We start from the raw sequence: 27,781 nt of genomic DNA on the forward strand, positions 1-27,781 counted from the left end.
CCTGGCCAAACTGACTCTTTCACCCCAAAAAATGTTCTGCTTCAGCCCTGTGCCCATGAGCCCTGCTGAGCCCTGGGAATGTCCTGTGTCACCTCCCAGAGCCACCAGCCTGGGAATGACTGCACAGCCAGCAGGATTTGCTGCCCTCCCAGCAAACTCGAAATTGGGCACTTGGGTTTCATCTCCTGAGGTCCATGGCTGGCTCAGGAAGCAGGAGGAGTTGATGGATCTGCTGGAGCTGTCCTTGGATCATCCAGACTCACCAAACTCGATCATCCTGTGCCATGCACCTCCCATGCCCACAAATATCTGCCTTGCTCTGGCTGACAGAGCCAAAAGCACCTCTCTTGGCCAAGAGCCACTACTGATCTCCAGGGACACCTCAGAGCCCCTTGCAGGGCCTAAAGGGGCTCCAGGAGAGCTGGAGAGGGACTGGGGACAAGGCATGGAGGGACAGGACCCAGGGAATGGCTTTCCACTGCCAGAGGGCAGGGATGGATGGGATATTGGGAAGGAATTGTTCCCTGGCAGGGTGGGCAGACCCTGGCACAGGGTGCCCAGAGCAGCTGTGGCTGCCCCTGGATCCCTGGCAGTGCCCAAGGCCAGGCTGGACAGGGCTTGGAGCAGCCTGGGACAGTGGGAGGTGTCCCTGCCCATGGCAGGGGATGTGGGTGATCTTTAAGGTCCCTTCACACCCAGCCCAACTCTCCTTCCATGACTGTGATACCACAGGGTGGTGGCTGGTCCTTGCCTCACCACTGTCTCCCTGGGGGGGGACCAGGACCTGGGCTTCAGTCCCAGTTCTGTCCCATGGGACAGGCAGTGGCCCTTCTCCAATCCCTGACCTCCCCCTTCCCAAGGCACCATCTCCAGGCCTGTGGCAGCAGGAGCTGGTGATTAATTGGTCCCTGGCACTCCCCCGGGCCGGGCTGGAGGAGCACAAAGGGCGCTTTGTGTGATAAAGGGGCCGGGATGAGTCACTGCGGGGAATTAACCCGGGGAGGGGATGCTCAGCCAGAACAGGCACAGGAGCTCACTGCAGGCTCTGACTGCGTCACACGGGAGACCTGGGCTGGAAGTGCCTTGTCTGGGCCCTCCTGGCATGGCCACGGCCATGGCCCAGCAGCAACACCACTGCCCGTCCCCAAAAGTGACCAGTTTGATCCAGTCAACCAAGGCAGAAGCTCTGCCAGGACAGTTTCACACAGCGTGGGGTCAGCTGGGGCTGATGGGCCTACAAAAACTCCTGGGGAACTCAGCTGAGGGGATGGAGGGCCTGTCTGTCTGTCTGTCTCCATCCATCCATCCATCCATCCATCCATCCATCCATCCATCCATCCATCCATCCATCCATCCATCCATCCATCCATCCATCCATCCATCCATCCATCCATCCATCCATCCATCCATCCATCCATCCATCCATCCATCCATCCATCCATCCATCCATCCATCCATCCATCACTGTGGGGATATTTAAGCCTCAGCTGGGGCTCTGCTGATCCCTGTCCTGAGGCTGTGCTTGGCTGCTCTGCCAGGTGAACCAATGGATCTGACCCCTGGAGTCTCCTCCTTGCACACCTGTGGGATGTTGGCCATTTCCTGGCCATCAGGAGCCTCCTGACATCTTTGTGAGCTTTCAGAGATGATTCTGAAGATGAAAATGTGTGTCCAGCAAGATCACCAAGATGCTGCAGGTGCTCAAGACCCCCAGGTGGCTCCAATGGGCCTGTTTGTGACTGGTTAGCCCAAAAGAATGGTGAGGGGCCTGGAGCATCTCCTTGTGAGGAAAGGCTGAGGGAGCTGGGGCTGCTCAGCCTGGAGAGGAGCCCCAGCTGAGAGGGACCCTGAGCCCTGGGTGTCCCTGGGTGCAGGGAGGGGCAGGGCAGGGCCCAGGATCTGCTCCAGGCCCAGCAATGGGCAGGAACTGATCCCAGGAGTTCTACTTGGACATGGAATCATTAGGGATGGAAAAGACCTCCAAGATCAGTGAGGCCAAGCTCTGAGCATTCCCACTAAACCATCAACATGGGGAAGAACTTCCAGTGACCGAGCATGGCCCAGAGGGGCTCTCGAGGCTCCTTCCCTGAAGATATTCCAGAGCCATCTGTCCACAATCCTGAGCACATGCTCTGGGGGACCCTGCTGGAGCAGGGTGGGACCAGCTGAGCTCCAATGGTCTCATCCAAACAGAACTATTCTGGAATTGTGATCTGGATGCTGTGATGTACCAGCTGACCTACCTGGCACTGACACCTGGGAGACTTCAAGTGACAGAGGGAAGGAGGGAGCAGGGTGGGGTAGGATGTCCCTGCTCCTCTGCCTCAGCTGGCCATTGTCCCTCAGCTGGCAGCCACTGCTTGGAGACTGGAGAGTGCTTCTGGCTCCCAGGAACTCACAGAGCTCACAGGAGCTCGTGGGGCTCCAGAGCCCATGACAGCCACAGCTGCAGTCCCAGGTCTGAGGGGTGGCTCTGGGTGTGGGGCTCCTCCTCTCCTGAGCTCTGGCAGAAGATCCTGAGCTGGTGGTGCCTGATTCCCTCTCGCAGCAGACTGGCCAGTGAATGCCCCCTGAGGGCTGTGGAGCAGCAGGAGCAAGGGGCTCCGAGGAATGGTGGGAAGCTGGGCCGTGACTCGGGGCTGGAGGCCTCATCCTGCAGGGAGGTCACTGTGACACAAATGGGATTGTTGGGCTGGTCCCCAGGCCTGTCCTTCCCCAGGACCCAGCCTCCTTGGGAAGCCTGGATGGTGTTCAGCTCCTGACAGAGAATCCTGGGCTGCTTCAACCCTGCTGTCAGCCCTGTGGTCCTGCAGAGCTGCTCCTTCCCCCACAGGGGACTATCCAAACACATGGAAGTGATTGAGGTGCTCTGGAGCAAACTGAACACCCCGAGAAGCTCCTGACCACTAAAGCACCACAGTCCGTCCATGCTGAGCTGCTGAGCTCCCACACAGCCCCAGCCAGAGTCCATGTCCAGCCACAGCCACGGCCAGCACAGCTGGCAGCCTCCAAATATTGGAGTGCCCCTGGCCCTGAAGCCAAGCCACTTGTCTGGGCAGGCTGGGGGCAGCCAGCCCTGGCACACACCAGTTATCCTGGCCAGCCTTGTGGGGCAGACGTGACCCAGGAGCTCTGCAGAGCCAGCCACGCTCACAGAGTCCAGGGGGACTTTGGAACTAGACCTTGGTCCTTGGAAATGGCTCCTGGCACTGCTCCACAAGCCAGGCCTGGCCCTCCAGTGTCTGCAGAGGTGTCACAAACTGGAGTGAGGGAGCTGGAGCTCCCTTGGGATGGAGGGAATTGAAATCCCTGTCTGGGATTATCAGATCTGGGAGCAGCCTCAGCCAGGGAGCTGCTGGTGGGCTCCTGCCCAGGAGGGTGGGGTAGCCCCAGGAGAGGGACCCCAGGCCAGCTGCAGGCTTTGCCCCCTCCAAATGGTCCCCAGTTCCCACCCCGTGCTTCGTGACTGGGAATGGACAGGGCACATCTGCACATCTGGCCCTCCCTTGTAAACTGGCCTTGCTTCATTGTGCCCCGGGGGCACTCAGGTGTCCCAAATTCCTCTGCCTGCCTTCGTGCCAGGGCTGGGGTGGGGGAAACTCTTGTAAATCCCCCATATCCTGAAGCAGTGGGAGGGGTGAGGTCGTGCCCAGGCTCACCTGCAGCCTTCCCCCTAAGATTCCCTTCCCCTGCGGTGTCTTCAGGGCTACAAGGTGATTAACATCCCCTTTCAGCGTGTTCCAGCCGTGTTCTGGATGCCCTTAAGCCCCCGGGGTGTTACACATGGCTTACAAGTTGGGCTCCATTAGCGCTCCATTCGCTGTTTATTAAAACCTCGATTAATCTTGTATTAATGCTTTTCAAATGCGACTTTTGTGGAGGTGCAGCAGCCTCTGAGACGAGCTAAACTTCTCCCCAGCCCTGTGCCACTGCTGTCAGCGAGGAATTAGCTCGGGATCTCTCCAGGCTCGGAGCTGAAGGGTTGGGAGGCTGCAGAGAGCAATGATGAGGATGCCCGTGAGGATGCTCTGATTAATGGGGTAACACCAGCCCAGAGACACCCCTGGATCTTCTGCCCCCAAATCCGGGGCAACTGGGGGAGCAGGGTCCGTGATCTGGGAGCCCACTGCCCACTGTGTCCCCCCCAGAGAAGACAGGAAGGTGTGGGGGCAGCCTGGGGGATGGATGCTCTGCTTGCCAGGACCCCACAAATCCAGAGCAGGTGGAGGGGTTTGGAATGGGAAGATCCACATCTGAAAAGCAGAAATCTCTCCTGCCCCTGCCCTGGCAGCCGTGTGGCTCTGGGAGGGCTGTGCAGGAAGGAGGAGCGTGGCCCAGCCCTCAGAGCTAGCAGGAATTGCACCTCGTGCTCCTCCGTGGGTTTGGGATGCTGCCTGTGCCAGATCCAGAGCCAGGGCCGGGCGAGGTGCTGATGGGATGGAGGAGATTTCCCATCCCTGCCAAGCTGGGATGCTGCAGTTGCCATGGCAACGTGGGAGGCCTGCGAGCTGGAGCCCACAGCCCACCCCTCTGGGGGTGCTCCCAGCTCCCCTCTGAGCCCCGGCACCTCCCCGCACCCAAACCTGCCCTCAACCCCCTCCTCCCAAAGCTGGCACCCCCACCCTTCCCTCAGCCAAAGGACCCCGCTGAAAACACTGCCTGTTCCATGGGGAAAACACCTTTGGGTGGGAAAACGTGCCCGAGGTGCTGTGGGGAGCGCAGCGCTCGGGGGAGATCCCGGCGGAGATTCCCGCGGCGTTTCCTGCTCCCCTGGGCCCCGAGCCGAGAGCCCCGGCGGGCCGAGGCTGCAGCAAGGGCGGCCAGCCCCCGGCAGGGTCCGGCCACCATCAGCCGTTCCCCGTGGGATGCTCCAGGGCTCTTCCCGGCCGGCACGGCTGTGCTGGGAGCTGGGCTGGGACGGGGCTGGAGGCGCAGCCAGCTCTGCTCTCCCTGCTCCCAAAGGTGGCTGGGTCATCACGCAAGGTCACCTCTCCCTCCCAGCCTGCTGAGCCTTGCCAGGCGGCACAGGCTGCGTTTTCCCCCACCTCGGGACAGTTTTTGCTGTCTGTCTCCGGCAGCTCATTCCCGCTGGGGCCCTCGGCCGCTGCCAAGCCTTGACTGACATCTGTCCATCATCCCTGGCAGCTGGAACCGCACACAGCAGCGGGTCCCCGCGGGAAGGACAGGCAGGGACGAGCCCGAGCTGCGTCCCCTCTGTGGGCAGTCTTACTGCCACAGAAAGAGTCTCGGGATGCCCCCGTGCCCGCTCCCCTCCTGCCGCATTCCCGCATTCCCGCATTCCTGCCCGGGCGCCCGCCCGGTTCCGCCGGGGCGCCGGGTGGCACATGAGTCACACTTCCTCCCTACGCCCGTTCCAGCGCGGTGCCGCCGCTATTTTTGGAAGTTTTGGAAAGCGGATCAGCCCCGAGAAGCGCAGCTCGTGGATGCCCCCACGCCGGGCTGGCGTCCCCCCGTGTCCCCGAGCCGGGCTGGGGAAGCCCCCGGCAGCCCGGACCCTGCGCTGCCCGCGCTGCTCGGGATGCGTGGGAACTCCCTCCTCATCCCACGGCCCCTCCTGAGTCAGCAGCGAGCTGAAGCACCATCCTAGTGGCAAAATATTACCTTTTAAAGGGATTGTTTGCGATTGGGGTGGGACTTCGTGCAATGCCAGCTTGGCGTTGATCGTTGTGCTCCCAACGAGCGGATCATTCCCGGTTATTTTTACTCCCAACCCCCAATGTTTTAGCTGGGGCTGCAGTGCCTCACAAAGTGTCTGTGAGGAAAACCGGGCACAATCCAGCTCCGGAATCGAGGGGTGGATGAAATCCGAGCGGGCCTTCCTGGCCTTCCCATCTCGGAAGGATCTGGTTTTACGGGATGCTGCACCCACACCATTCCACACCTGCCACCCCATCCCCTTCCCTCCGCTCCTCCAGGACCTGCCCAAATGGAGGATTATTTTCCTTTCAGAGCAGCGACTGTGCTGCTCATGCTTCCCCCGGGCACTGCCCAAGGTCAGGGCCGTGTCCCCGGAACGTCCGGCCGCCCTCCCGGCCAAACCGGGGAGGTTGTGGCCCTGCCGGGCAGGTGACACCTCTGCCGTGCAGGATGTGCCTTGGCAAAGTTTAGCTCGGTTTTTTGTGGCTGGAGCTTTTGCCTGGAGACAAGCAGCTCCTGCCCCGCCGGCGCCGCAGGGCTCGCAGCACCCCGACCTTGCCGGGATAAAATTATCCCCGTTTCCCTTTGGATTAAAGGCAGCTCCGCTGGAGCCGCGCGAGCGCTTCGGCTCCGAGACGTCAAATGGCAGCGATCCCTTTCTTGTCGGGTAGGGGAGGGGAGAGTCCTGCCAGCCAGCGCCTGGTGACAATGACATTGATTTCCTAGACCTCTCGGCGTGGCCAAATCTGTATTTTTAGCCGGGGAAGAGAAAAATACGAATCACGTGTCAGAGCAATGCTTTCCGTGCCCTGGTGGGAGGGAAGGAGCCGGGAGCCGCCGCTGCTGGAGCAGGGGATGGGCAGGACTCGCTGCCCGGTCCCCGGAGCGGGGCTGGGGATGCACCGAGGATCCATCCCCGGCGCTGCCCCAGCCGTGCCCCACACAGCTCCGGCCTCCTCCCCGCTCCCAAAGGATCCCGGCCGGCCCCTCCGCATCCCCTGTGGCCGTTTATCTTCCGGGGCAGGCGCTGCCTTCATCTCTGCTTCCCTGCCACCGCCCCCTCCTCCTCGCTCTCCCCCACCCTGCTCTCATTTCCCCAAGAAGACTTTAATGAAATCTGCCCTTAATTAAATCCACATTCATTTGCATAATTACCAGGAAATTGAAATTAGCCCGCGGACGTGGCTGGAATACAACTGGCATCTGGCAGCCCTGGCTGTTTGGTGGGGGCTGCACCGAGGGCTGCTGGGTGCCCCCCACCCCCAGGTGCCCCCCGGTGCTGCTGCCTCATCCCTTCCCTCCCTCCCCGGGGTGGCCGTGTCTACAGGGTGGAAGTGGAGGGACAGCCACTGCTGAGGCCACGGCAGGGCACAGGCCATGCCCCCCACCCCCTCATGAGCAGCATCACGCTTCCTTTAGTCAATAACTGAAAAAAAAAAAATCTTCACTGCCACTGAGAAATTTTTTGTTGCTTTTATAACTATGTATTTTGTCATTTTTTTATGGTTTCAGTTGTGGTTTTTTTAAATCCTTTTCAACAGTGACAAACTGAGGTAACGTCTGTGACACTACAGCCTCTCCTACGGGAAGAAGGTCCGAAACCCGACAGCTGAGGGAACTGGAAATAAAAACCTGACAACCTACGGACACAGCGACCTCGACGGGGACAGAAATCACACCGGGCACCCCCTGGGACACACCCCGGGCGGTGCCACCGAGCCCTCCCGGGCGGCCGGGATCCCTTATCTACATTATTGCACGAAAGATCGAGGACATCGAGGGACCTAAGGCAAAGAGGAGTAAAACCGGTGCCTAGCTCTCTACGTGGGGCAATGCTACGTCTAACGCCGGGCCCGGGGGTGCCGGGGACGGGGCACGGCGGGGGCGGGGGCGGCCCCTGCTCTGTAAACTGCTGCTGCTGCTGCTGGAAAGCGTTATAGCCCTTTGTGGGGAATTGGGGCACCGGGGCTGCCCCACGGCACCCGCCCCATGGGAGGGAAGCCCGAACCACAGCAGGGTGCTCTTGGGGTGCCCCCACGGCTTCCCCACCGCGGCGGTGGGGTGAGCTCCCCGCTCTGCTGGGTGCCCAAATCCAGGAGGGAAGGTGTGACCTCCACGCACACCCAGGACCTTGTCACTAAGGGGCCACCAGTGGCTGCTGCCACCACGCCCTGCCTCGCCGCAGCCAGCCCCGGCAGGGTCTAGCCCGCTGCCGCTTCCCCGCCAGCCCCAGGGGAGGGTGACAGGTTTGGGAAGGGGTGACAGCAACGAGGGGTGACGGGGACAGCACAGAGAAGCAGGCGGGCCCGCGGGAGGCCGCTCGGAGCTCCCTCCCCTGCTCCCGGGCTCTGCAGGCCAGCCTGGGGTGCGCCGCTGCCACCGCCTCCAGTCCCTGGGTACAGAGGGTCTGCAGAGGGGCGCCGGCACGGCAGAGCCGGCCCGGGCCGAGCATCCAAGCTGCTGGATGGCCGGCATGGCCAGAGGGGACCCGTCCCTCCGGCGGGGCCTGAGCCCTGTGGGGCAGGGCAGGGACAGGGGCTGCCAGTGGCAGCGGCTGGGACACACAATGACACACAGACAGGGACACTTGCTACATCAATGGCTGCCAGCACCTCCCACGGCAGGGAGGCAGCCGGGGCTGCCGGCGGTCCGGGGCTGCTGGCAGCCCCCCGGCTCCCCGTCACCCACCTCCCCATGCCCTCCCAGTCCCCAGCAGTGCGGCAGGGACCCGTGGAAGAGGGCAAATCACCACCCACCCAAACCTCCCCAAAGGCCTCCTCCACGGTGCAGGGTCATCGGCCTTCCCGCTCCCCGGGCGGGGTCGAGCACGGGGTGGGGCAGAGCCGCTGGGTCACCCGCTGCCCTCTGCCCCCGACTCTTCCTCCCCGCACTGGGAGACCCCTCCCCATGCCCCCCGGGGGAGCCTTAAGGGGGCAGCACAGCCGTGGCAGGGCTGTGGGTGCCCCCACCTCCCCAGCAGTGAGCGGTGCCCTCGGCCGGGCTCCGGCCGCTGGCCTCGCCCAGGCGGGGCGGGGGGATCGGCATCCTCGGCGCTACAGAGCGCAAGCAGTTCTGTCCTTTTCCTCTTCCATCGTGATTCTTTTCCTTTTTTTTTTCCTTTGGGAAACCCAGAACCGGGCCCGGCTCGTGCCACCACCACTACGATGTGCTCCCCCATCCCTGTCCCGGGGCGGGGGGACGGGGCGGGTCACACGCAGATCTCTATTGCTGTGGCCAGGACCATCTGCCCCTTGCCCTTGTCCTGCCGTCCATCTGTCCTGCTCGCCGTGCCTGGGGTGGCTGCGCCGGGCTCGGGGCCGCGCGCTCCGCTCCCCTCGGTCAGGACGGTCCTCTTGAGCGGGGCGGGGGTGCAGGAGCCGCTGGCCTCGTGGCAGTGCGGCCCGGCCGGGAGCTTGTCCCTGGCGTGCTTGCGGGAGCGGTACGAGGGCCGGCACCGCACCTCGGCCATGAGGTCGCACTTGATGAAGTAGAAAACCTCCTTGACGGGGCAGCGCTTCTCGGGGTCGAGGGCCAGCAGGCGCTGGAACATGCGCAGGGCGCTGTCCGTGAACCGCCGCCACTGCGAGGGCAGCCCCGCCAGCCGCCCCTTCTGCCACCGCACAAACTCCTCGAAGAAGGCGTCGGACGCCACCGCTGCCTCCCAGGGGAAGTTCCCGGTGAGCACGCAGAAGATGAGCACCCCGAAAGCCCAGACGTCGATGCTGGTGTCCACGGCGAAGCCCTCGGCCCGGCCGGCCTGGCACACCTCGGGCGCCGTGTAGGGGATGGTGCCGCTGATGCGCTTGACCCGGCAGCCCACCTTGCGGGTCATGCCGAAGTCGGCCAGTTTGACGCGGCGGCAGTCGCGGTCGAAGAGCAGCACGTTCTCCGGTTTGATGTCCCTGTGCACCAGGCTCTTGCTGTGCATGTAGTCGAGGGCCAGGCCCAGCTGCTGCACGCAGCGCTTCACCAGCTCCTCGGGGAGCCCCACCTGCGGGGGGGACACGGCGTCAGCCCTGGGGGGACCCACCCAGCCCGGGCACCCACACCTCCATAGTCTGATGGTCGTGGGTGCTTTTATCTGCGTGCTCTGAGGCAGGGGAGGGTGGTGGGTCCTGGGCCACCCAAGAGATGGGTGATGAGTCTCAGGGTCCCCATAGGATGGTTTGAGTTGGAAGGGACCTTAAGGATCATCAGTTCCACCCCCTGCCCTGGGCAGGGACACCTTCCACTAGCCCACGTTGCTCCAAGCCCCATCCAGCCTGGCCCTGGACACTTCCAGGGATTGAGCAACCACAGCTTCCCCAGGAGAAGGGTGATGGGTCTCAGGCCACCCTAGGGACGGATGATGGATCTTAGGCCACCCAGAGGATGGGTGATGGGTCCCACACTTGTCTGTAGGTGCTTGTGGTCAAGCCCAGCCTAGATGGGGGTGCCCAGTCCCTGCACCTGCGCCCTCCCACATGGGCACAAAGCACAGGGGCAGCTTTGCTCAGCACCCCCTGAGCCCCCACATCCCACAGAGGCTCCCACAGGAGGTGCCGGGGGTCCCACCTGAGGCGGGATGATGTCAAAGAGGTCGCCGCCGGGGGCGTACTCCTGAGCGAAGACGTAGCAGTCCTCGGTCTCGAAGACCACGTCAAAGACCTTGATGATGAAGGGGCTGGAGGAGAGCGTGTTGGTGATGCTGAATTCCCGCAGGAAGTTCTTCAGCTTCGTCTTGCTCTTGTTGACGAACTTCAGGGCCATCTTGGTGCCTGTGGAGGGCAGGGGACAGGAGTGAGCCCTCGGCTGGGACAGACCCAGCACCCCGCTCCCAGCACACGCCCCGCTGCCCTCACCTGTGCTTTTGTGGGACACCAGGTCCACCTTGCCGTAGGTGCCCTTGCCGAGCTCGCGGATGAGGTCATAGTGCTTGGTGATGTCGGTGCCCGAGAGGGTGCGGATGGCCAGGGACTGCATGTCCTCGGTGATGAGGGGCACCCCGCAGCAGCCCAGCTTGCGCGACGGCTCCTGCTCAATCGAGCCCGCGCTCATGGTTGCGCTGCAAGGCAGAGGTGGCACTGCTTCCGTCAGGGCTGCAGGGCCACTGTGTCCCATCCCACCCCATCCCATCCCATCCCATCCCATCCCATCCCATCCCATCCCATCCCATCCCACCCTGTCCTGTCCCTTCTCCAGAGCTCCAGCCATGGCAAAGGGGGATTGGGCTGCCAGGGTGGTGCTGAGCAGCCCCCACTGGGTGCCACCCCTCTGTCCCCAAGGGCCACCAACCCAATGGCGCTGGAGGGGATGCTCCAGCCTCCACAGGGGCTGCAGCCATGTGGATGTTTGGGGCAAAGGGAGGAGTCCAGGCATGGCAGAGACAGGGACAAGGACACACATGCATTCAAGCAGGGACACACACATAGACACATTTTCTCAGGACTGCTGTGTTCCCAGCCACTCTGCAGGACAGGAGCCAAGGCCCTTTGGGGGTCCCCTCTCCTGCTGTGTCCCCAGTGGAGACCCCAAGAGCCAGCTCTGTCTGCTCCAGTACTGAGCCCTTCCAGAGCTGAGCCTCACCCCAGCTGGGGAAGTTCCAGAGTGGAACCAGGGCCATGCCCTGGCACCAAGAGGGACACAATGGCTCTGCAGCAAATCCCTCCCTCCCATCTCTGACCATCCATCAGCACCAACTCCTGGCCTTCGCCGGCCAGGGTGCCAGACTGGTGTGGAGAATCCCAGAATCCCAGACTGCTTTGGGGTTGGAAGGGACCTTAAAGCCAGTCTTGTTCCACAGGAAGGGACACCTTCCACTGTCCCAGGCTGCTCCAAGCTCCATCCAGTCTGGCCTTGGACACTGCCAGGGATCCATGGGCAGCCACAGCTGCTCTGGGCACCCTGTGCCAGGGCCTGCCCACCCTCACAGGGAACAATTCCTTCCCAATATCCCATCCATCCCCACCCTGTCCTGTCCCTTCTCCAGAGCTCCAGCCATGGCAAAGGGGGATTGGGCTGCCAGGGTGGTGCTGAGCAGCCCCCACTGGGTGCCACCCCTCTGTCCCCAAGGGCCACCAACCCAATGGCGCTGGAGGGGATGCTCCAGCCTCCACAGGGGCTGCAGCCATGTGGATGTTTGGGGCAAAGGGAGGAGTCCAGGCATGGCAGAGACAGGGACAAGGACACACATGCATTCAAGCAGGGACACACACATAGACACATTTTCTCAGGACTGCTGTGTTCCCAGCCACTCTGCAGGACAGGAGCCAAGGCCCTTTGGGGGTCCCCTCTCCTGCTGTGTCCCCAGTGGAGACCCCAAGAGCCAGCTCTGTCTGCTCCAGTACTGAGCCCTTCCAGAGCTGAGCCTCACCCCAGCTGGGGAAGTTCCAGAGTGGAACCAGGGCCATGCCCTGGCACCAAGAGGGACACAATGGCTCTGCAGCAAATCCCTCCCTCCCATCTCTGACCATCCATCAGCACCAACTCCTGGCCTTCGCCGGCCAGGGTGCCAGACTGGTGTGGAGAATCCCAGAATCCCAGACTGCTTTGGGGTTGGAAGGGACCTTAAAGCCAGTCTTGTTCCACAGGAAGGGACACCTTCCACTGTCCCAGGCTGCTCCAAGCTCCATCCAGTCTGGCCTTGGACACTGCCAGGGATCCATGGGCAGCCACAGCTGCTCTGGGCACCCTGTGCCAGGGCCTGCCCACCCTCACAGGGAACAATTCCTTCCCAATATCCCATCCATCCCTGCCCTCTGGCAGTGGGAAGCCTTTCATTCCAGGCCCTTGTCCCAGGTTCCTCTGCAGCTCTCCTGGAGCCCCTCGGGGCACTGAAATGGGCTTTAAGGTCTCGCCAGAGTCTTCTCTGAACAATCCAAATTCTCTCAGCTTTTCCTCATAGCAGAGGTGTTCCATCACAATAATCATCATTGTAGCTCCTCTGGACTTGCTCCAACATATCCATGTCTTTCCTGTGCTGGGGACCAACAGCTGGATGCAGCATTCCGGGTGGGATCTCACCAAAGCAGAGCAGAGGCCGGCCCAGCCAGCTGCACATGGACACCAGCACCAACATTCCTCACTCCCAACAAACCAGGGATGGTTTTCTCCTCACTCTGACCATTCCCACATGAATATCCAAGCTCGGAGTCACCCACTACAGCAACACAGCAGTGAAACCACTCCAGCATCTCTGATGTCTTCAGAGCACTCCATCACTGCAGAAGCCCAAACCCCGGGCAGCCAGGGATGTGGGGAGGGCACTTGGTGGGTGAGGATGGGCAGAGATCCCAGGTGGTGCCCACGGGCTGAGCCCCATGCAGGGGCTGTGACAGCCACCCCAAATGGTGCCAGACACTGCACAAAGCACCTGCAGCACCCCACGGTCAGGTTCACACACAGGGATCCTCCCAGCCCCTTCCCAATAAGGCTGAGTCAGATCTCCAACTTTTCCTTCCTTCCTTCCTTCCCCCCATCCTGCTGCCTGTCATCCCAAACCAAAGCTCAGCTTCTTCACTCATTATAGTTATATTTTTTCCCTGGGAAGTTGGGGAAAAAATAGAAAAGGAACTTCAACATCATGATGTTCCAAAAATGTAACAGTTTGACTCATAAGATCTCCGAAGCAGCTCATCTCCATAGTGTTTCATTGGCCCCCTGGCAGAGGAGCACCATCTCAGTGTCTGGGTGCTGGAGGTGGAGGTGGATCAGCAGCAGCTCGCTGGAGGCAGGACTGAGAACAGCCCCCAGCATCCTGCATGAAGAATTCCGGCTACGCTTGGATTTACGGCTGCGTTCATCAATGTCCCTTAATTAACTGGCGTCAAAATGCAATTATTCAAGTCGGGAAGGTTGGGTTTGAGGAAAAACCGTGCTGGTTGGATGGGAGAGAGGAGAGGGAGGGCTGGCAGCTTGTGGAAGTGCTCTCCAAGTCAAGGGCTGTTTGCTTTTCCCCTTGGCTCAGCCTGTTGGTGTTTCCAGGTGTCTCCTTCCCAGCCAGAAACAGAGGAGCATCCACGGGAAGCAGGGATCCCGCCGAGTCGGGTCGCGTGCTGGCATGGGCTGGCACAGCTGGCACCGGGATGTGCTGCCAGGGACGGGATGTGCCGGGATCCTGCTGCAGTGGCACGGCCAGCCCCGAACAGCAGCCCCGCCTGCTCAGGGCTAACGGGAACACGGGGCCATCTCCGGTCCCAGGAGGAGCCAAAGAGCGGCGGCGACCAAAACACCGACACGCCGAGGCCACGGAAAGCGTAAACACAGAAGTTTTCATTAAAAATTGAAAGGCTTTTGGAAGCATGTTGGGTTTGATGTGAGCAGCGAAGCGGGGCGGCAGCAGGAGGCAGCGAGAGCTCCGTTCCAGCTCCGTGCACTCCCAGGGACAGCGGGGATGCGGGAATAGCAGGGCACGGAGGGATGGCAGTGCCAGTGTGGCAGGAGATGCCACCAGCTTGGCAGGGGCTGGGGTTAAGGTCCCCTATCCTTCTGCAGCCAGGCCAGTCCCACCAAGGAGCACCTGTGCGGCCACACACCAGATTGGGTCAATCCAGAGCCACAACGGGGCCTTTCCCAGCACACCAGCTCCTCTCCCGCCCCAAAACTCTGGAAGGGAGTCAGCACCATGTCCGAAGGGGGACAAACACACCCTCTCCAGCTCAGTTCCAGGTGTTCCTGAAGGAGCTTTCCCAAGCAAGAAGGAAGGATGAGCATCCCAGCCGAGTCCCAGCAAAGCCCCCCACGGCTCAAGGTCCTGGAGTGACAAAGAGGCAGCGAAGCTGCTGCCACGCGGCCCCGGGACCTGCCGCTCGCCACAGGCGGTTCCTGCCGTCATCTCTGCATCCTGAGCCATTTCTCCTACTATTCAGACTAAAATTGTTCTGTGTTTAAGCTTCAGAACCGTTTATCTCATTGAGTGAGGAGGATAATCCACCCACCTCTTCCTTGCTCCCTGGCAGGTATTTATAGGCAGCCACTCGTCTCCCGTCGGCAGCTGCCGCTCCTCTTCCCCAACCTCCCGGCTCCATCCCCAGCACCGTGGAGCACATCCCGGAAGGACATTATCCCATAGCCACAGCATCCTGCCAGCAGCCGAGGCTGGCACCGACAATGCTGCCCCAGCGCTGTTCCCTGCCGGGGGATGCTTTGCCCTGCTCTGGATCCCGCTGCACATCCCGCTCCACCGCACGCCCAGCCCTGGGCACATCGGCTCTGCCGATAACTAATTGCAAACTCATTAGGAGCTCATTGAGAGGAGCAGAGGCCGCCCGGGAGAGTTGCCCCAGGCTCCCGCAGAGAAGGCTGCTGGAGCAGCGGCTGCTTGGAAATTAAGAGGGAAAGGGGGGAAAAAAATCCCTCTGGCCACATCAGAGACTGTCAGAAAAACAACCCAGTTATTGAGGGAGGTTACAAGAAAAGGGTTTGGGCTGAGCCTGATGCACGGTTGAGCACTGGGGGCTGGGACTCGATGAAGGGAAAATCTATGCAGGGCAGGGGCTCTGCAAAACCCAGATTCCTCTTTAAAGAGGGGAGAAATGTGAAATGCAGCAGTGGGATGGGCACAGGCCCACGCTGCTCTGTCCCTGCACTTGGCAAAGATTTGATTTCCCTGTTTCCCATCCCCAAACTCTCAGTTATGAGCAGGTAACACCAACTCCCATCCAAGCCCAGCAGGCTGGAGGCCAGGGTATCACTCAGGAGGGACCTCCCTCCCTCCACACCCAACCAGCTTCCAAACCTGCCCTGTTTCCCCTAAACAATGCACTGAGCCAGCAAAGTCACACCCTGGGCCCTGCCAGAGCCATCCCCTCTCCCAGCTCTCCACATGCCAGCACCACCCTGGTGTCACTGGAACGAGGGGCCAGCGGTGCTTTTGCAGTGCCCCACGCTGAGCCGCTGCCTCCCAGAGCCCCACTGGATTTCCAGCCCCTGCCACCTCCATTCCTGCCTGACCCCGTTCCAGTGACATCCTCTCCTCTCCTCTGTGCCCCTGGGACCCGCACACCAGATATGAGCTGTGCTTCCCGGGGGCTGTGGCACGCTGGAGCCCAGGGAGGGCTCGCAAAGGCACCTTGGCCTAACGGGGACAACGTGGCTGTGGGGGCAGGACAGGAATCTCACCGGGGCTTGGAGCCACCGGCACCCACCAGGGCCAGGCAGCCTCCAGCCAGGCCGGCCACCACCTCCCACCTCACCCAAAGCAGCAGAACAGCCACAGGGAAAGGGTTCCTGCATCCATGTGCCACCCCAGGGCCATGCAAAGCCTCTCAGGACAAGCCAAGTGCGTCCGGGAGGTCACACGCAGCATGGGGACATTGGCTGCTGGCAGTGGTTTGGGGACAGCCTCTTTGCCATCATCCCTCAGCCCAGGAGGAGCAGGGATCTCCATGTGCACTGGCTCCAGAGCCAGCTCCGGGAGAGGCTGGAGCACTGCGGACACCACGGGAACCAGCCCCAAACCTGCACCGAGGAACCTGCAGCTACTGGGACGCCCCAGTGCCCCAGCCAGGCACCAAACTCCAGGTGATCCAGCAATTCTCATACCAGCTCCTTGCCCAGAGCAGAGCAGCCTGCCTGGCAGCAGGATTCTCTTCGGCAAAGCCAATGAACGCCCAGCCAGGCACGGGCTCCCAGTGGCAGGAGCTGCTCTCCCAGTGCAGATGTTCCAGATGCAGGGCAGGGTCAGGCCCTGTCACAGCCATCCGTGATGTCCCCCGCTGCAGGAACCATCTCGCATCCTGGCCAGCAGCCTGTGACAAGCTTCCTCTGCCTTTGGTCCCAGGATTCAGGTTTCACAGACCGATTCGGGAAGAGCAAACAAAGCCGTGCCAGTACTCTCTCCGCCGGCTCCCCGGGGAGCCACCGCTCCTCCTTCCTGCCACCGTCTCCTGCGCCCTCCGCACTGCTCTCCCGGAGCTGCCAGCCTGATTTTCCCTGCCCTCCTGCACACGGGGCCGTCTCTGTCCATCGGCCCCGATGACAGGACCTTGGCTGCCTTTCAGTGCTTCTGGCCTCGCGGGGTTTTTGCTGCCGGGCAGGATGGCTTCCTTAGGACCTCAGCTCCTCCAGCCTGCAGCTCCTCCCGCCTTCGCCGCCAGCACCGGGGACTTATGATTACTTCATTGTTTGATTGGTTTCATCAGCCTGTCATCATCTCCCTCCCAAAAACTCTTCCGCCAGCGCCGACAGCACCGCACGGTTGGGATCTGCAAAGACAAATGCCCCGAGCGGCACCTGCCCGACCCCACGGCAGGGCCAGCCGGCCCTCGGCCCCGCTCGCTCCTGGCGACAACAGGGACACGTCCCTCTGCCAGAAAACCCAGCCCTGACTCCGCTCCAGGGCGCTTTGTGTGCCCCCAGCTCAGCCTGCCGCCGGCCGGGATGCTCCCGTGAAGGAGGATGCGCACACCTCTGCCGTGGTCCCCTCCCGCGGCAGCCCGGGCAGGGCGCGGTGACACCGGGCAGCGCGGGGGCTTGGCACACGGACAGCCAGCTCTGACCGCTGCCGCCCCGTGGGTCCCGGACAGAGGGGTGCCGAGGCCGGGCCGCCCTGTCCCCGGTCCCCGAGCTGTGCCGGGGCTCCCGGCTGGCGTCGCCCGCCCGCGGCCACGGCGGCAGCGAGGCCGGACCGGGAGGAAAGTGGGTCACGCTCCCCCTTCCCCGCTGCGGCCGGGGAGACGCCGGGGGGGATGGAGGCCGGCCCCGCGGCCCGGGGACAGCAGGGGACAGCAGGGCAGGTGAAAGGGGAGCTAGGGGAGGTGGTGAGGGGACACAAGGAGACAGAAGGGGACGTGGTGAAGGGATGCGAGGGGAGACAAGGAGAGATGACGAGAGGAGATGACACGGGGAGATGATGAGGGGACAAGAGAGGACACAGTGAGGGGAGACAATGAGGGGAAACGAGGGGAGATGATGGACGGGGCATGAGGGGAGATGGCAAGAGGACATGAGGGGACATGAGGGGAGGTAACAGGGAAGACAGGAAGCTGGTCAGCGAAAACAAGGGGAGGTGAGGGAACATGAGGGGAAACAAGGGGAGATGAGATGGGGAGGTGGTGAGGGTACACAAGGGGACACAATGAGGGGACACCAGGGGACACGGCCTGAGCTGCCCCCGAGGCCGCCTCTCCCTGCTCTCCCCTTCCCCTGTTCCCAGCTGCCTTCCAGCTCAGTGCACCCTTCCAGACACCCCCAAACCCGCCGGGAGCCCCCGGGGACCAGCCCCGCGGCCCCAGCACCGCACTGTGTCACTCACGCCCCTCCGTCCCCGTCCCTCCCCCTCGCCCCCCCGCCGTACCGGGGCCGCCCGGGGCGCAGGTGCCACCGGCCGCAGGAGGGACCCGGGGCGGGGGGGGCGACCGATCCCGGGGACAGCGCCCGCACCGCGCGGTGCCCACCCCGCTCCATTCATCCCGGAGCGCCGGTTGTACCGGGATGGGGGTTTGTCCCCACCCCGCGCCGTGCGGGCAAACAAAGGGCGGCCTCGGTACCGGGCGGGCAGCGCCCCCCGCACCCCCATCCCCCCCGCGCCGCGCTCCGCCCGCACCGGCACCGGCGCCGCCCCGGGGAGGGAGCGCGGAGCGGGAGGAGCGGGAGGCGCGGGGGGGCTCCGCCGCCGGCCCCGCGGGGATAGGGGGATGCGGAATGAGCGATGCGCGATGCGGGGCGCTGCCTGTCCCCGCCCCCCGATGTAGCCGGAGGGAGTCGGTGCGGGAGCAGCCCGGGAAAGGGGGGTCGGGGCTGAGCCGCCCCCTCCCCGCCGGGTGCGGAGCTCCGGTACCGCGGGCTCGGCTCGGAGCAGAGCGCGGCGCTGGGGACAATGGGGCTGGGAGCGGTGCTCCGCAGGGGGGGGGCTTCACACCCGACCCCACCCGAGGCTGATCCGGGGGTCACCAGCACAGGACCATGTCTTGCTTCCCTGGGCCCTGCTGTCCTTGAGCCCTCCCAGACTCTGTTCCCTCTCCTTTGGCACAGGTGATGCCCCCATAGGTGGGTGATGCCCACCCTGGGTCAGGGAATGGTTTGGGTTAGAAGGGACCTTCAGGATCATCTCGTTCCAACTCCTGCTACGGGACCCCTTCCACGCTGCTCCAAGCCCCATCCAACAGGGCCTTGGACAGCTCCAGGGATGGGGTGGCCACAGCTTCTCTTGGCAACCTGAGCCACCATGGCACAGGTGATGCCCACCATGGCACAGACAGCCCCCCAAAATGCTGCTCCTCAATGTGTGCAGGACATGTGGCTTCCCCTGTGGCTCATGAATGGTGGGAACGTTCAGGCCAACCCAGGGAATGCCAGATGAGGCAAACATATCACGGGGGCTTCCCTTCAGGTGCCTTAAATTTGGCAACACTTTCAGCAAGTGATGCCGGAGCTGGGCACCAGGAGCTCCCAGGCACCCCCAGCCTGGGGGACAGTGACAGCTTTCCAGGAGGAAGGCGAGGGGTTGGCACTGTGTTCCCTCTTGGAGCATCCCTGGACACACTTCATCTTCCCGGATTTCCTTCTGTGCCCACCAAGGCCAAGCAGGGATGTTTAACACTGGCCAGGATTTGCTTTGGCACTTCCGTGTCTCTCGGCTGGGTGCCAGGTCCCTTGGCTCCTGCACTGTCACTTTAAAGGGACCCACAGAGGTGGGGCTGCCCCACCTCCGAGGGGGACAAGGACTGTTCCCACACATCAGCTGTGCCCCCCGCTGGACCGAGCCGTGCCACTGCCCCCTGAGCCCGCACGGAGCGGGGAGGGCTGGGGAGCCATCGGCTCTGACTCACGGATGGCTCCGCTCCGCTCGCGCTGAGGATGCAGAGCAATTAAAGCTTTTCATGAATGACTTTAAGGCAAGAGGCTGAATCACACTCTGCTTTAATTTGTGCCACTGTCACCCTCTTCCCGCCCGGCAGCTGCGCACGGGCACGGCCAGCCCCGGGCAGGGCGGCGGGGGCGGCTGCGGCTCCCGGGGCCGCTCCCTCCATCCCCCTCCGCTCGGGTCCTGCCACAGCTCCCGGCTCCTGCGGCTGGGACGCTCCAAGGGTGGGTGATTCCCAGCGGGGTGGAGGCATCGGAACGGCGCTGGGAGGAGAAATGCCGGAGCGCAGTGCCCGGCCAGCCGGGCTGGGCTGGGTGCGGGCTGGCGCTGCTCGGATCGGCCGCTGCGGGGCTGGCACGGGGCTGGCACGGGGCAGGAGAGTCTCTGAGCAGTGGAGGTGCGCAAAAGAGGGAAAGCGGGGAGATGGGCAGAGCTGGGCTGCGCTCGGTGTCACCGCAGCAGCACACGGGCCAGCGAAAGGCACAGCCACCCGCCCCCTCCATGGGCCGCTAGGGATGGGGTGGCTCCAGCCTCGCCCCTCTCCCCCCGTGTCCCCTGCCTGTCCTTGCGGTGCCGTCCTGGCTCCGCAGCCTCCCGCTCGCGGCTCCTCCGAGCTCTCTGTCAGCTCTCTCCCTATTTATAGCTCGGGGCTGTTTCTAGGTCAGGCGGGAGGTGCCGGTGCCCGGGGAGCCAGCCCGGGGACCACGGGGAGGCTGCAGGGACACTGTCACACGCCCCACACGTGGGTCAGCCCCCAGTGTCACCATCCTGGTGCTGTGCCCTGGGTACACAGGGGCTGAGCTGGCACTGCGACCAGCTGGGCCTGGCAGGGCTTTGTGGCATGCCATGGGACTCTGTGGGGCTTGGCAGGGCTTTGTGGGGCTCTGTGGGACCCCACGGGATTCAGCAGGTCCTCATGGGACTTTGCAGGGCTCAGCAGAGCTCTTTGGGACTCCGTGGGGCTCTCTGGGACTCCACGGGGCTCTGTGGAGCTCTGTGGGCTCCATGGGGCTCAGCGGGGCTGTGTGGGGCTCCGTGGGACTCAGCAGGGCTCCATGTGACCCCAGGGGGTTCCACGGGGCTCCGTGGGGGCAGTCAGGTCCCTCTGGGGCGTCCCTGCCCCTCGGTGGCTCATGGGTGACACGCACACTGAGCCATAGTAACACCAGTTGTACCAGGGAGCGCCCGCACTGAGCTCGTGGCCTTCAAAGCACTCCCGGAATATTAATAACTAATTAAGATTAACGAGATGAAAGGAGCCAGATCAAACATGTTTATCACCTCGTGCAATCCCAAACCGTGCGAAGAGCCCCCGCCTCCCCAAGGGACCACGAGTGCCCCTGGGATTTGTGCTCGGAAAGGGAACATCCGGCTCGTGCACACCGTGGGATGTGCTTGGACAGGGTGGGCAGCGGGAAATGACCTGGAAAGCCCAAAATATTCCCAGCGTGCCGAATCCCCTCGGAATTCAGCGAGAAGGTCCCTTGTCCCTTCGCCATGGCTCGGCCAGAGCGGGAGCCAAGGGGCTGAGCCCCACACGGCCGCGGGCCGGGGTCCCACGGCCACCCGCGCCTGTCGCGCTCCGGTGACAGGAGCCAAAGCTGCCGGGGATGCTGCGGGGATGCTGGGAAGGAGCAGCGGAGGGAAGGAGGGAAGGAAAGAGGGAGGGAAGGCGGGAGCGGAGCACGCCGGGAGCCGCAGCCCGGGCGGGGGGACCCGCTCCCCCGGGGGCTCCGGCGTGTCCCGCCCGCGGGGCCAGCAGCCCCCGCCCAGCCCGGGGGCACCGCCCGTGCCGGGGGCGCCGGGTGTCCCCTCGGTCCCTGGGGACAGAGCCCACCCACGGGGATTCCCAGGGGAAAGGGGCGGCGGAGCTGCGCGGGGCGAGTGCTCGGAACCCCCAGCTCGGTGTCCCCCCGTGCGCGAGCTGCCACCCCAGGCGGTGACAGCCGGGGGGATTCCCGGGGGCTGCCCTCAGGGTCAGGGAGGGGCCGCGGCCCGGAGCCGTGGGACAGCCCCGGCGGTGATGGGCACACGCCGAGCCCCTGCCAGGGGGTCCGACCCTCGGGGGGCTGCCCCGGCCCGGAGCCCGTCCCGTGCTCCCGGGGCTGCGAGGGACCGAGCGCGGCGGACACAGCGTCCCAAGGGATGGATCCCGGGCCGGGCCGGGGCAGCACCGGCCGCAGGCGGGACCTTGGGAATGGCGCTGGCCCCGGAGCACGGTGACGGCTGTTCAGCCACCGGGACGGAACGGGAGCGCAGGGGCTCTTTGGGATGGGCGGAAGAAGCACAACGGGTTTCTTCAAGGGGAAGGAGGGGCTGAGCTGGGGGCACGGACAGAGCCACGGGGCCCGTCCTGGCACCCCCAGTACCCCGGTACCCCCACAGCACCCGGCACCGCCCGGCCGCCGCCTCCGCTCGCTGCCCGTTCTCCTGGCACCATCTAGAGGCTGCGGGAACGGGCACGGGGGGACGGACACGCGGGGACGGGGGGAGAGACACGGGGGGACGGGCGCCGGGAACAGACACGGGCTGACATAGGTGAAAAGACATGAGGACAGACACGAGAGGACAGACATGGGGGGACAGACACGGGGGGACAAACATGATGGGGCAAACACGTGGGGACAGACATGGAGGACAGACACACTGCCACAGCACCCACGCGTGGGGCCCAGCACCGCCCCTGGCACTGGGGACAGGGTCAGGGAGTGTCAGGGGCGGTGACAGAGCAGGGAGCACCTCTGGCAGCACCTCCTGTCACGCCGGGGAGCCCACTCCGGTGGGGCTCTGCTGGACGTGACAGGCGATGGCAGCTGTGACCCCACGGGATGGAGACAGACTCGGGGACAAGCTGGTGACAACCAGGGGGGTGCTCAGGAACCGGACACAGCCCACCCCCCTGTGCAGCCCACCTTGAAGCAGGGCAGCACAGGGAGAAGCCTCTGGCACAAGCCATGGGTGTCCATCCCTCGCCGTGCCCTGAGCAGGGAGGGGCGGTCCCTGCAGCCACCACACGGGACCTTGGGCCACCAGACTGCCACCCCAGGTGCTCCCTGCCTGGCTGAGGATGCCAGGCTCATGCCACCTGTGGCCTGACACAGGCTGGGTGCCGCTGGTCAGCTCTGAGCCCGGGCTGGGCTGTGGGACAGGAGCCCTGGGAGTTCTGTGCACGGCCCTGGCCAGCAGCACCCACAGCCAGGCCCTCCCGACCCCCTGTTCTCCACCTGGGCACTGACTCACAGGAACTGAGGCTTCAAACCCTCATTATTTAGACCAAAACAAACCTCACAGCTTCCTGCCACCCATCAGGAAGGCCAGACTGCCTGGACTGATCCAGCTGATGGCCCTGAGGCCCCCAGACCGCGCTGGGGACAGCCAGTGCCTGGAGGGAGCAGGCAGTGGCTGTGCTCGGGGCTGGCAGCGTGGGACAGGAGCCGGCAGTGGCTCAGTGCCACCGAGGAGCAGTTGGGCACAACATGTGCCAGCACTCGCGCCTCGCATCCTGCCGGCTGCCCAGCTCGTTCCGGCTCCGCACATTCTCCTTGGCTGTCGCTCAGCAGCGCCGATGGGAGAGGAGATTTCGGGAAAGGGGGAGGCGAGCGCCGGTGCTGCTGCCCAGAGAGACTGGCCTCGGGGAGCCTGCGGCTCTCCTTGCGGACCCCTCAGCTGCACTGGGCCCCGGGCCCGGCCAGGCAGGAGGAGCAGAGACTGCCCAGGCCCTGCTCAGGTGAGCGGCGATGGCTGGGACAGCTCCGGGATGGATCGGGGGCGGTTCTGGGATGGCTCCGGCAGGCCCTGGGGTGCACACGCTGCTGCCCACAGCCCCACTGCTCCCATGGGCACAGCAGCACCGCTGAGCTGACACGGCACGGCACGGCACGGCACGGCACGGCATGCCCAGCGGGTTCCCTGCTGCCAGGGAAGCACATCCCGGGAGGACACACGCGCACACAGCACCGGCTCCGGGCTCCTCTGCCGGGAGAGGACGCGCCCGCTCCCGAGGAAACTTTGGCACGGCCCGGCTCGGTGCCCGCTCCGAGCCGTGTCCTCCCCGCGTTCACGGCGTGTCCCAGCAGCACTGTGCCCCCGCCGGGGCTGTCCCGGGCTGGCACTGACCTGTGCAGGTGCAGGGGCTGCAGCTCCTCTTTCTGGAAGCAAACGAAGCAGAAGGAATCCATCGCTCAGGTCCGGTGGCCACCGCGCCCGGGCGAGGGCGACCGCAGGGCGAGCAGTGCCGGAGGGGGGTTGGCATCTTCCTCGCCGTGCAGCCGGTGCCCGAAGGCTCACGCTGGCCCTCCCGGGGCCATGGTGCCGGCGAGCCCGTCACACGGCTGGGCTGAGCGCCGGGACCGGCCGCTCCCCGGGCACGGAGGCGGCTCCGGGCTGTGCCGCGTCCCGCGCCGCCCTCACGGTGATGCCCAGAGCCACCCCGGCACCCATGGCGCTGCCCGGCCGGCGGCACTGCCAGCCCTCAGCGGGTGCAAGCAGGGACCTGGGCTGGCATCAGCGGCACCAGGGCTCCGGCAGGGTGGGCCGAGGCACCGGCCGAGCCCTGCGGGGCTTCAGAGGCCGCGGGAAGCGGCTGCCTCTCGGCACCGGACAGCGGCCGTGCCGCGGGGAGGGGAATGTCCCCTGCAGCAGGTGGGGTCCGGCGGGCTCTGACAGGACCCAGCGCGGTGTGGAAAGGTCTGGAAGGGTCCGGCAGGGCCCGGCAGCCGAACACACCGACGGAGGGGGAAAGTTGTGCCGTCGTGGAGCGGCGGCTCCGCGGGGCCCGTCTCACCGGCAGAGCAGCCGCTCGCTCTGACAGCTAAAGCAGCGTGCGAGTATTAATAGCTCCCGACTCCCGCGGCGAGGCTGGAAATTAACTCCTCCAATGCCGTCTGCTCGTGCTCCAGCCGCCCTCTCCCGGTGCCCGCTGCTGCCTCCGGGCTCGCCAGCACGGGCTGAGACCGGGCAAACCCAGCCCGCCCGCCCGGGGCACCGTGGGCCACCGGGGAGCCCGTGCTGTGTCCCCCCGACACCCCCAGGCTCTGGCCAGCCCTGGCACGGGGGACGTGGCACAAGCAGGGGGAAATCTCTTAGCCCCGGTGCTCGTGGGTGGCCCGTGCCTGCTGGCGGTGGCAGAGGTGCCCTGGGAGCCGCCCCTGGGTGTTCCCCCTGCACGGGCACGGTGGGACAGGGCACAGCACGGGAGCCCCAGGGTGCCTGCTGAGGGGTGTCCCTGCCCCACTGCAGTGTCCCTTTGCCCCTTGATGAGTGCCCCTGTGTCCCCTGATGAGCGTTCCTGCCCTGTGTCCCTTTGCCCCCACATGAGTGTCCCTGTCCCAAAATGGACCGATGCTGTGGGCAGTGTCCAGCTGCTCCATGGGGATACACCAGGCCAGGCTGGGTCAGGACCCCCAAAGTCACACAGCCCTGATGTGTCACTGTTCCCCATCCTTTGGGACCAACACGCGTCCCCCAGGTCCTTGGGACCGAATCCTGGTCGCTGACCCCAGCCTGTACCCAGTGTCCTGGGCCAGGAGCAAAAGCCACGTCCTTGGGAAGGTGAGCAGGAGAACAGGGAGAGGCTTCCCCAGCCTGGCCTTGGGCTTCATCATCTCTCCCTGAATTATTCAGTGAGTGGCTCTGCCTGTGGCGTCTGCTCCAGCCACACCCCTGCTAATGGCAGAAATCGATGGCTTTTGAATTCCTCATGGCCAGAAAGCTCCTGGCTGTGCTGCTCTGGGTCCTGTCCTCCCAGGAGACTCTGATGATCCAAATTTTGTCTCACAGAATCTTGGAATCTCAGAATGGTTTGGGTTGGAAAAAACTTAAAAGCTCATCTCATCCTACCCCAGCCCCTGCCATGGCAGGGACACCTTCCACTGTCCCAGGCTGCTCCAAGCCCCATCCAGCCTGGCCTTGGGCACTGCCAGGGATCCAGGGGCAGCCACAGCTGCTCTGGGCACCCTGTGCCAGGGCCTGCCCACCCTCACAGGGAACAATTCCCTCCCAACATCCCACCTATCCTTGCCCTTTGGCAGTGGGAAGCCATTCCCTGTGTCCTGTCCCTCCATGCCTTGTCCCCAGTCCCTCTCCAGCTCTCCTGGAGCCCCTTTAGGCCCTGCAAGGGGCTCTGAGGTGTCCCTGGAGCCTTCTCCCCTCCAGGTGAGCACCCCCAGCTCTCCCAGCCTGGCTCCCCTGGGGCTGTGCAGGGTGTTTGCAAAGATCCTCTGTCCATGCTGGTCCTTGGGTGTTGGGAGAAGCAGCATCAGCATCCCCCAGGCAGCACTGGGGGAGTCCATGGGATCGGGTCCCCAGGCCCCCTGGTCCCCTGGTGCCAGGGCCTGGCATCCACCCAGGCACCCACTCACCAGGAACACGCTGCAGGAGGAACAAAAATGTTAAAGTTTAATGCCTTAGATAATGGGCTGAGCAGAGTGGAGCAGAAACCTGGAGAAAAAGGGAAGAGGATGAGACTGCCCAGTGTCTCATGGCTTCCCCCTGTACCCTCTGCTTCCTGGAAAAAGAGGACACCCCTCTTGGCTTACAGGACACTCCTGCCTCACTAAATAAAATCCACCACAATGTTGGACCAAGGGGCCAGTCACAAATCCGTGTGGCTGCTGGTGGAGCCCCACAGGAGCTCCTGGTGAGGGACAGACCCTCAGGATGAGACCCTGCCCATGGGAACCCCGGTTCCATCATCCCCCTCCAGCACCACCTGCAGCTCTGCTGGTGTGTCCTGAGCTGGAAGGTGTGGCTGGGGTGTGTATTCTGTTCCCAGCTGTCAGAGCTGGGCAGTTATCCTCTGTTCATGGGGCAGCTTTCTTTCCCACAGCCCATCCTCCCTCCAGGAGATCTCTGCTGTCCATGGCCAGGGAGTGTCCCTCAGGGGAGGCTCCTGCCTTCCTGGCTTTTCAGATCAAGGCATGGTGTCCCCCAGAGCCGTGGGATGCTGAGAGCAGGGAGAGGCACAGAAGGGCAGCTCAGGACACCCTGCTGTGCTGTCTGGGTGGACTTGAGATCAGGGAAGAAGGCTGGGACAGACTGAACTTGGTGTAGGTTCAAAAGAAGCCACAGCCTAAACGAGTCCTTTCTCCCCACCTGCAAGAGAGCAGAGGGAGAGACGTGCCCTGGTTCCAGCTGCTCCTTGCCTCTGGAGCTGCTGGGAGGGCTGGGTTGAATTTCCAGGGCTCTCTTTCAATACTCTCCAGCCATCAGACCCACAAAGCCTGTCTGGAGCTGTGTTTGCTGTGCTGCCCTCCAAGAGTCCTTTGGGGACCTGCCCAGTCCCCGTGGGCTTGTTCAGCCCCAGGCTGGGAGCAGCCACCCTCCAGAGGGCATTGGGAAGCCATTTCCAGGGGTGGGATCAGTGCCAGAAGCCCAGAACAGTCCCAGATGAATGGCAGGAGCACCTGGCCAGGACCAGCAGTGGCCACAAAGCCACAGAGGTTCCTCAGCCACCACGGCCACCCCGAGCAGTGTGCCCAGCTGAGCACCCTCCACCCCTGGGACACCCAGGCAGGACCCAGCCCCATCCCAGGGAACAGCTCCCTGTCCCCAGGCTCTGCTGGGTTTATGTCATTAATTACCCACTTCTGTACTTTCCTCAGGAATTTGGACTCAGGAATTTTTACCTGCTGGGTTTTTACTGCTTGCTAAATAAGCAAATTCCTTGCCAAGGAACTTGGGAGCCATGGGGAGCCGTGGGGCTTTGTGGACAAAACTTTTCCAAGCTGCTTGATTGGACTTATAAAACACAGTTTAACCCTTTTCATCAAATTGCTTTGCATGAGGTGGCAGGGCAGTAAAATGCTCATTTCTCCGTGGCATTCCCAATGAGCTGCAGCTCGGTTTGTGGCAGGAACAATAAAGGAGATGGGAGCAGAGGGGAGGGATGTGAGGGGAAGCACAGCCAGCTGTGTGAGGCTCAGACTCACCCTGAGGGCAAAACCCAAATGCTGCAAAATGGGAATAAAGCAATTAAATGAGATGAGTATTTGAACGTAGGATTGAAGGGGCTGGAATCAAGGCTGGAGCAGTGCAGGAGGCTTGGAGAACAGGCATTTCAGTGGCTGCTTGCAATAAAAATTGAGAGATAAACCATGTGGTAACAAATTATTTTCACAAATCCTGTTCCCTTCATCTCCCCAAACAGCTGTTCAGCTCCATGGCATTTCCATTCCTTCTGTGTTTTTAAAACATAAAGTTAGCAAATAAATTCAGAAAGAAGGTGGATGGCTTCTCCAGCCTGGGGGCAGGTCCAGGTGCAGTCCAAGCCCTGCTGCTCCCTCTTCAGGGATGGAAGAGCCCCAAATTGAAGCGAGGGCTGGCACAGTCACTGCTTTGGGT

At 63.4% G+C, this 27,781-nt stretch overlaps 1 protein-coding gene across 2 annotated transcripts; it reads right to left on the minus strand.

The window, feature by feature from the left end:
- Positions 1 to 7,115: 7,115 nt before the first annotated feature.
- On the minus strand, positions 7,116 to 24,521 carry SBK1 (SH3 domain binding kinase 1). 2 transcript variants are annotated; one of them, XM_041462147.1, is made up of 4 exons: positions 23,558 to 24,521; positions 10,500 to 10,702; positions 10,213 to 10,415; positions 7,116 to 9,649 (listed from the first exon to the last, which is right to left on the minus strand). In XM_041462147.1, the coding sequence occupies exons 1-4, from the start codon at positions 23,617 to 23,619 to the stop codon at positions 8,867 to 8,869; spliced, it is 1,251 nt and encodes a 416-aa protein (XP_041318081.1). In that variant the 5' UTR covers positions 23,620 to 24,521; the 3' UTR covers positions 7,116 to 8,866. The 2 variants fall into 2 exon arrangements, with proteins under 2 accessions (XP_041318081.1, XP_041318080.1); XM_041462146.1 differs by lacking the exon at positions 23,558 to 24,521 and adding an exon at positions 16,180 to 16,771.
- Between the last annotated feature and the right edge of the window lie 3,260 nt (positions 24,522 to 27,781).

The sequence above is a fragment of the Pyrgilauda ruficollis genome, unplaced genomic scaffold, assembly GCF_017590135.1.
Source record: "Pyrgilauda ruficollis isolate IOZ18807 unplaced genomic scaffold, ASM1759013v1 scaffold16, whole genome shotgun sequence".
NCBI lineage: Eukaryota > Metazoa > Chordata > Aves > Passeriformes > Passeridae > Pyrgilauda > Pyrgilauda ruficollis.

What these genes read in the sequence shown, in the direction of transcription:
- SBK1 (XM_041462146.1), bottom strand. Translation starts at nt 16,337, where the DNA reads ATGGCTGTGACAGGGCCTGACCCTGCCCTGCATCTGGAACATCTGCAC. An exon ending in CTGCTCTGGGCAAGGAGCTG is followed by an intron (nt 10,703 to 16,179) that starts GTATGAGAATTG and finishes TCTGCCTTGCAG; the next exon opens with CGCAACCATGAGCGCGGGCT. An exon ending in GGTGTCCCACAAAAGCACAG is followed by an intron (nt 10,416 to 10,499) that starts GTGAGGGCAGCG and finishes TGCCCTCCACAG; the next exon opens with GCACCAAGATGGCCCTGAAG.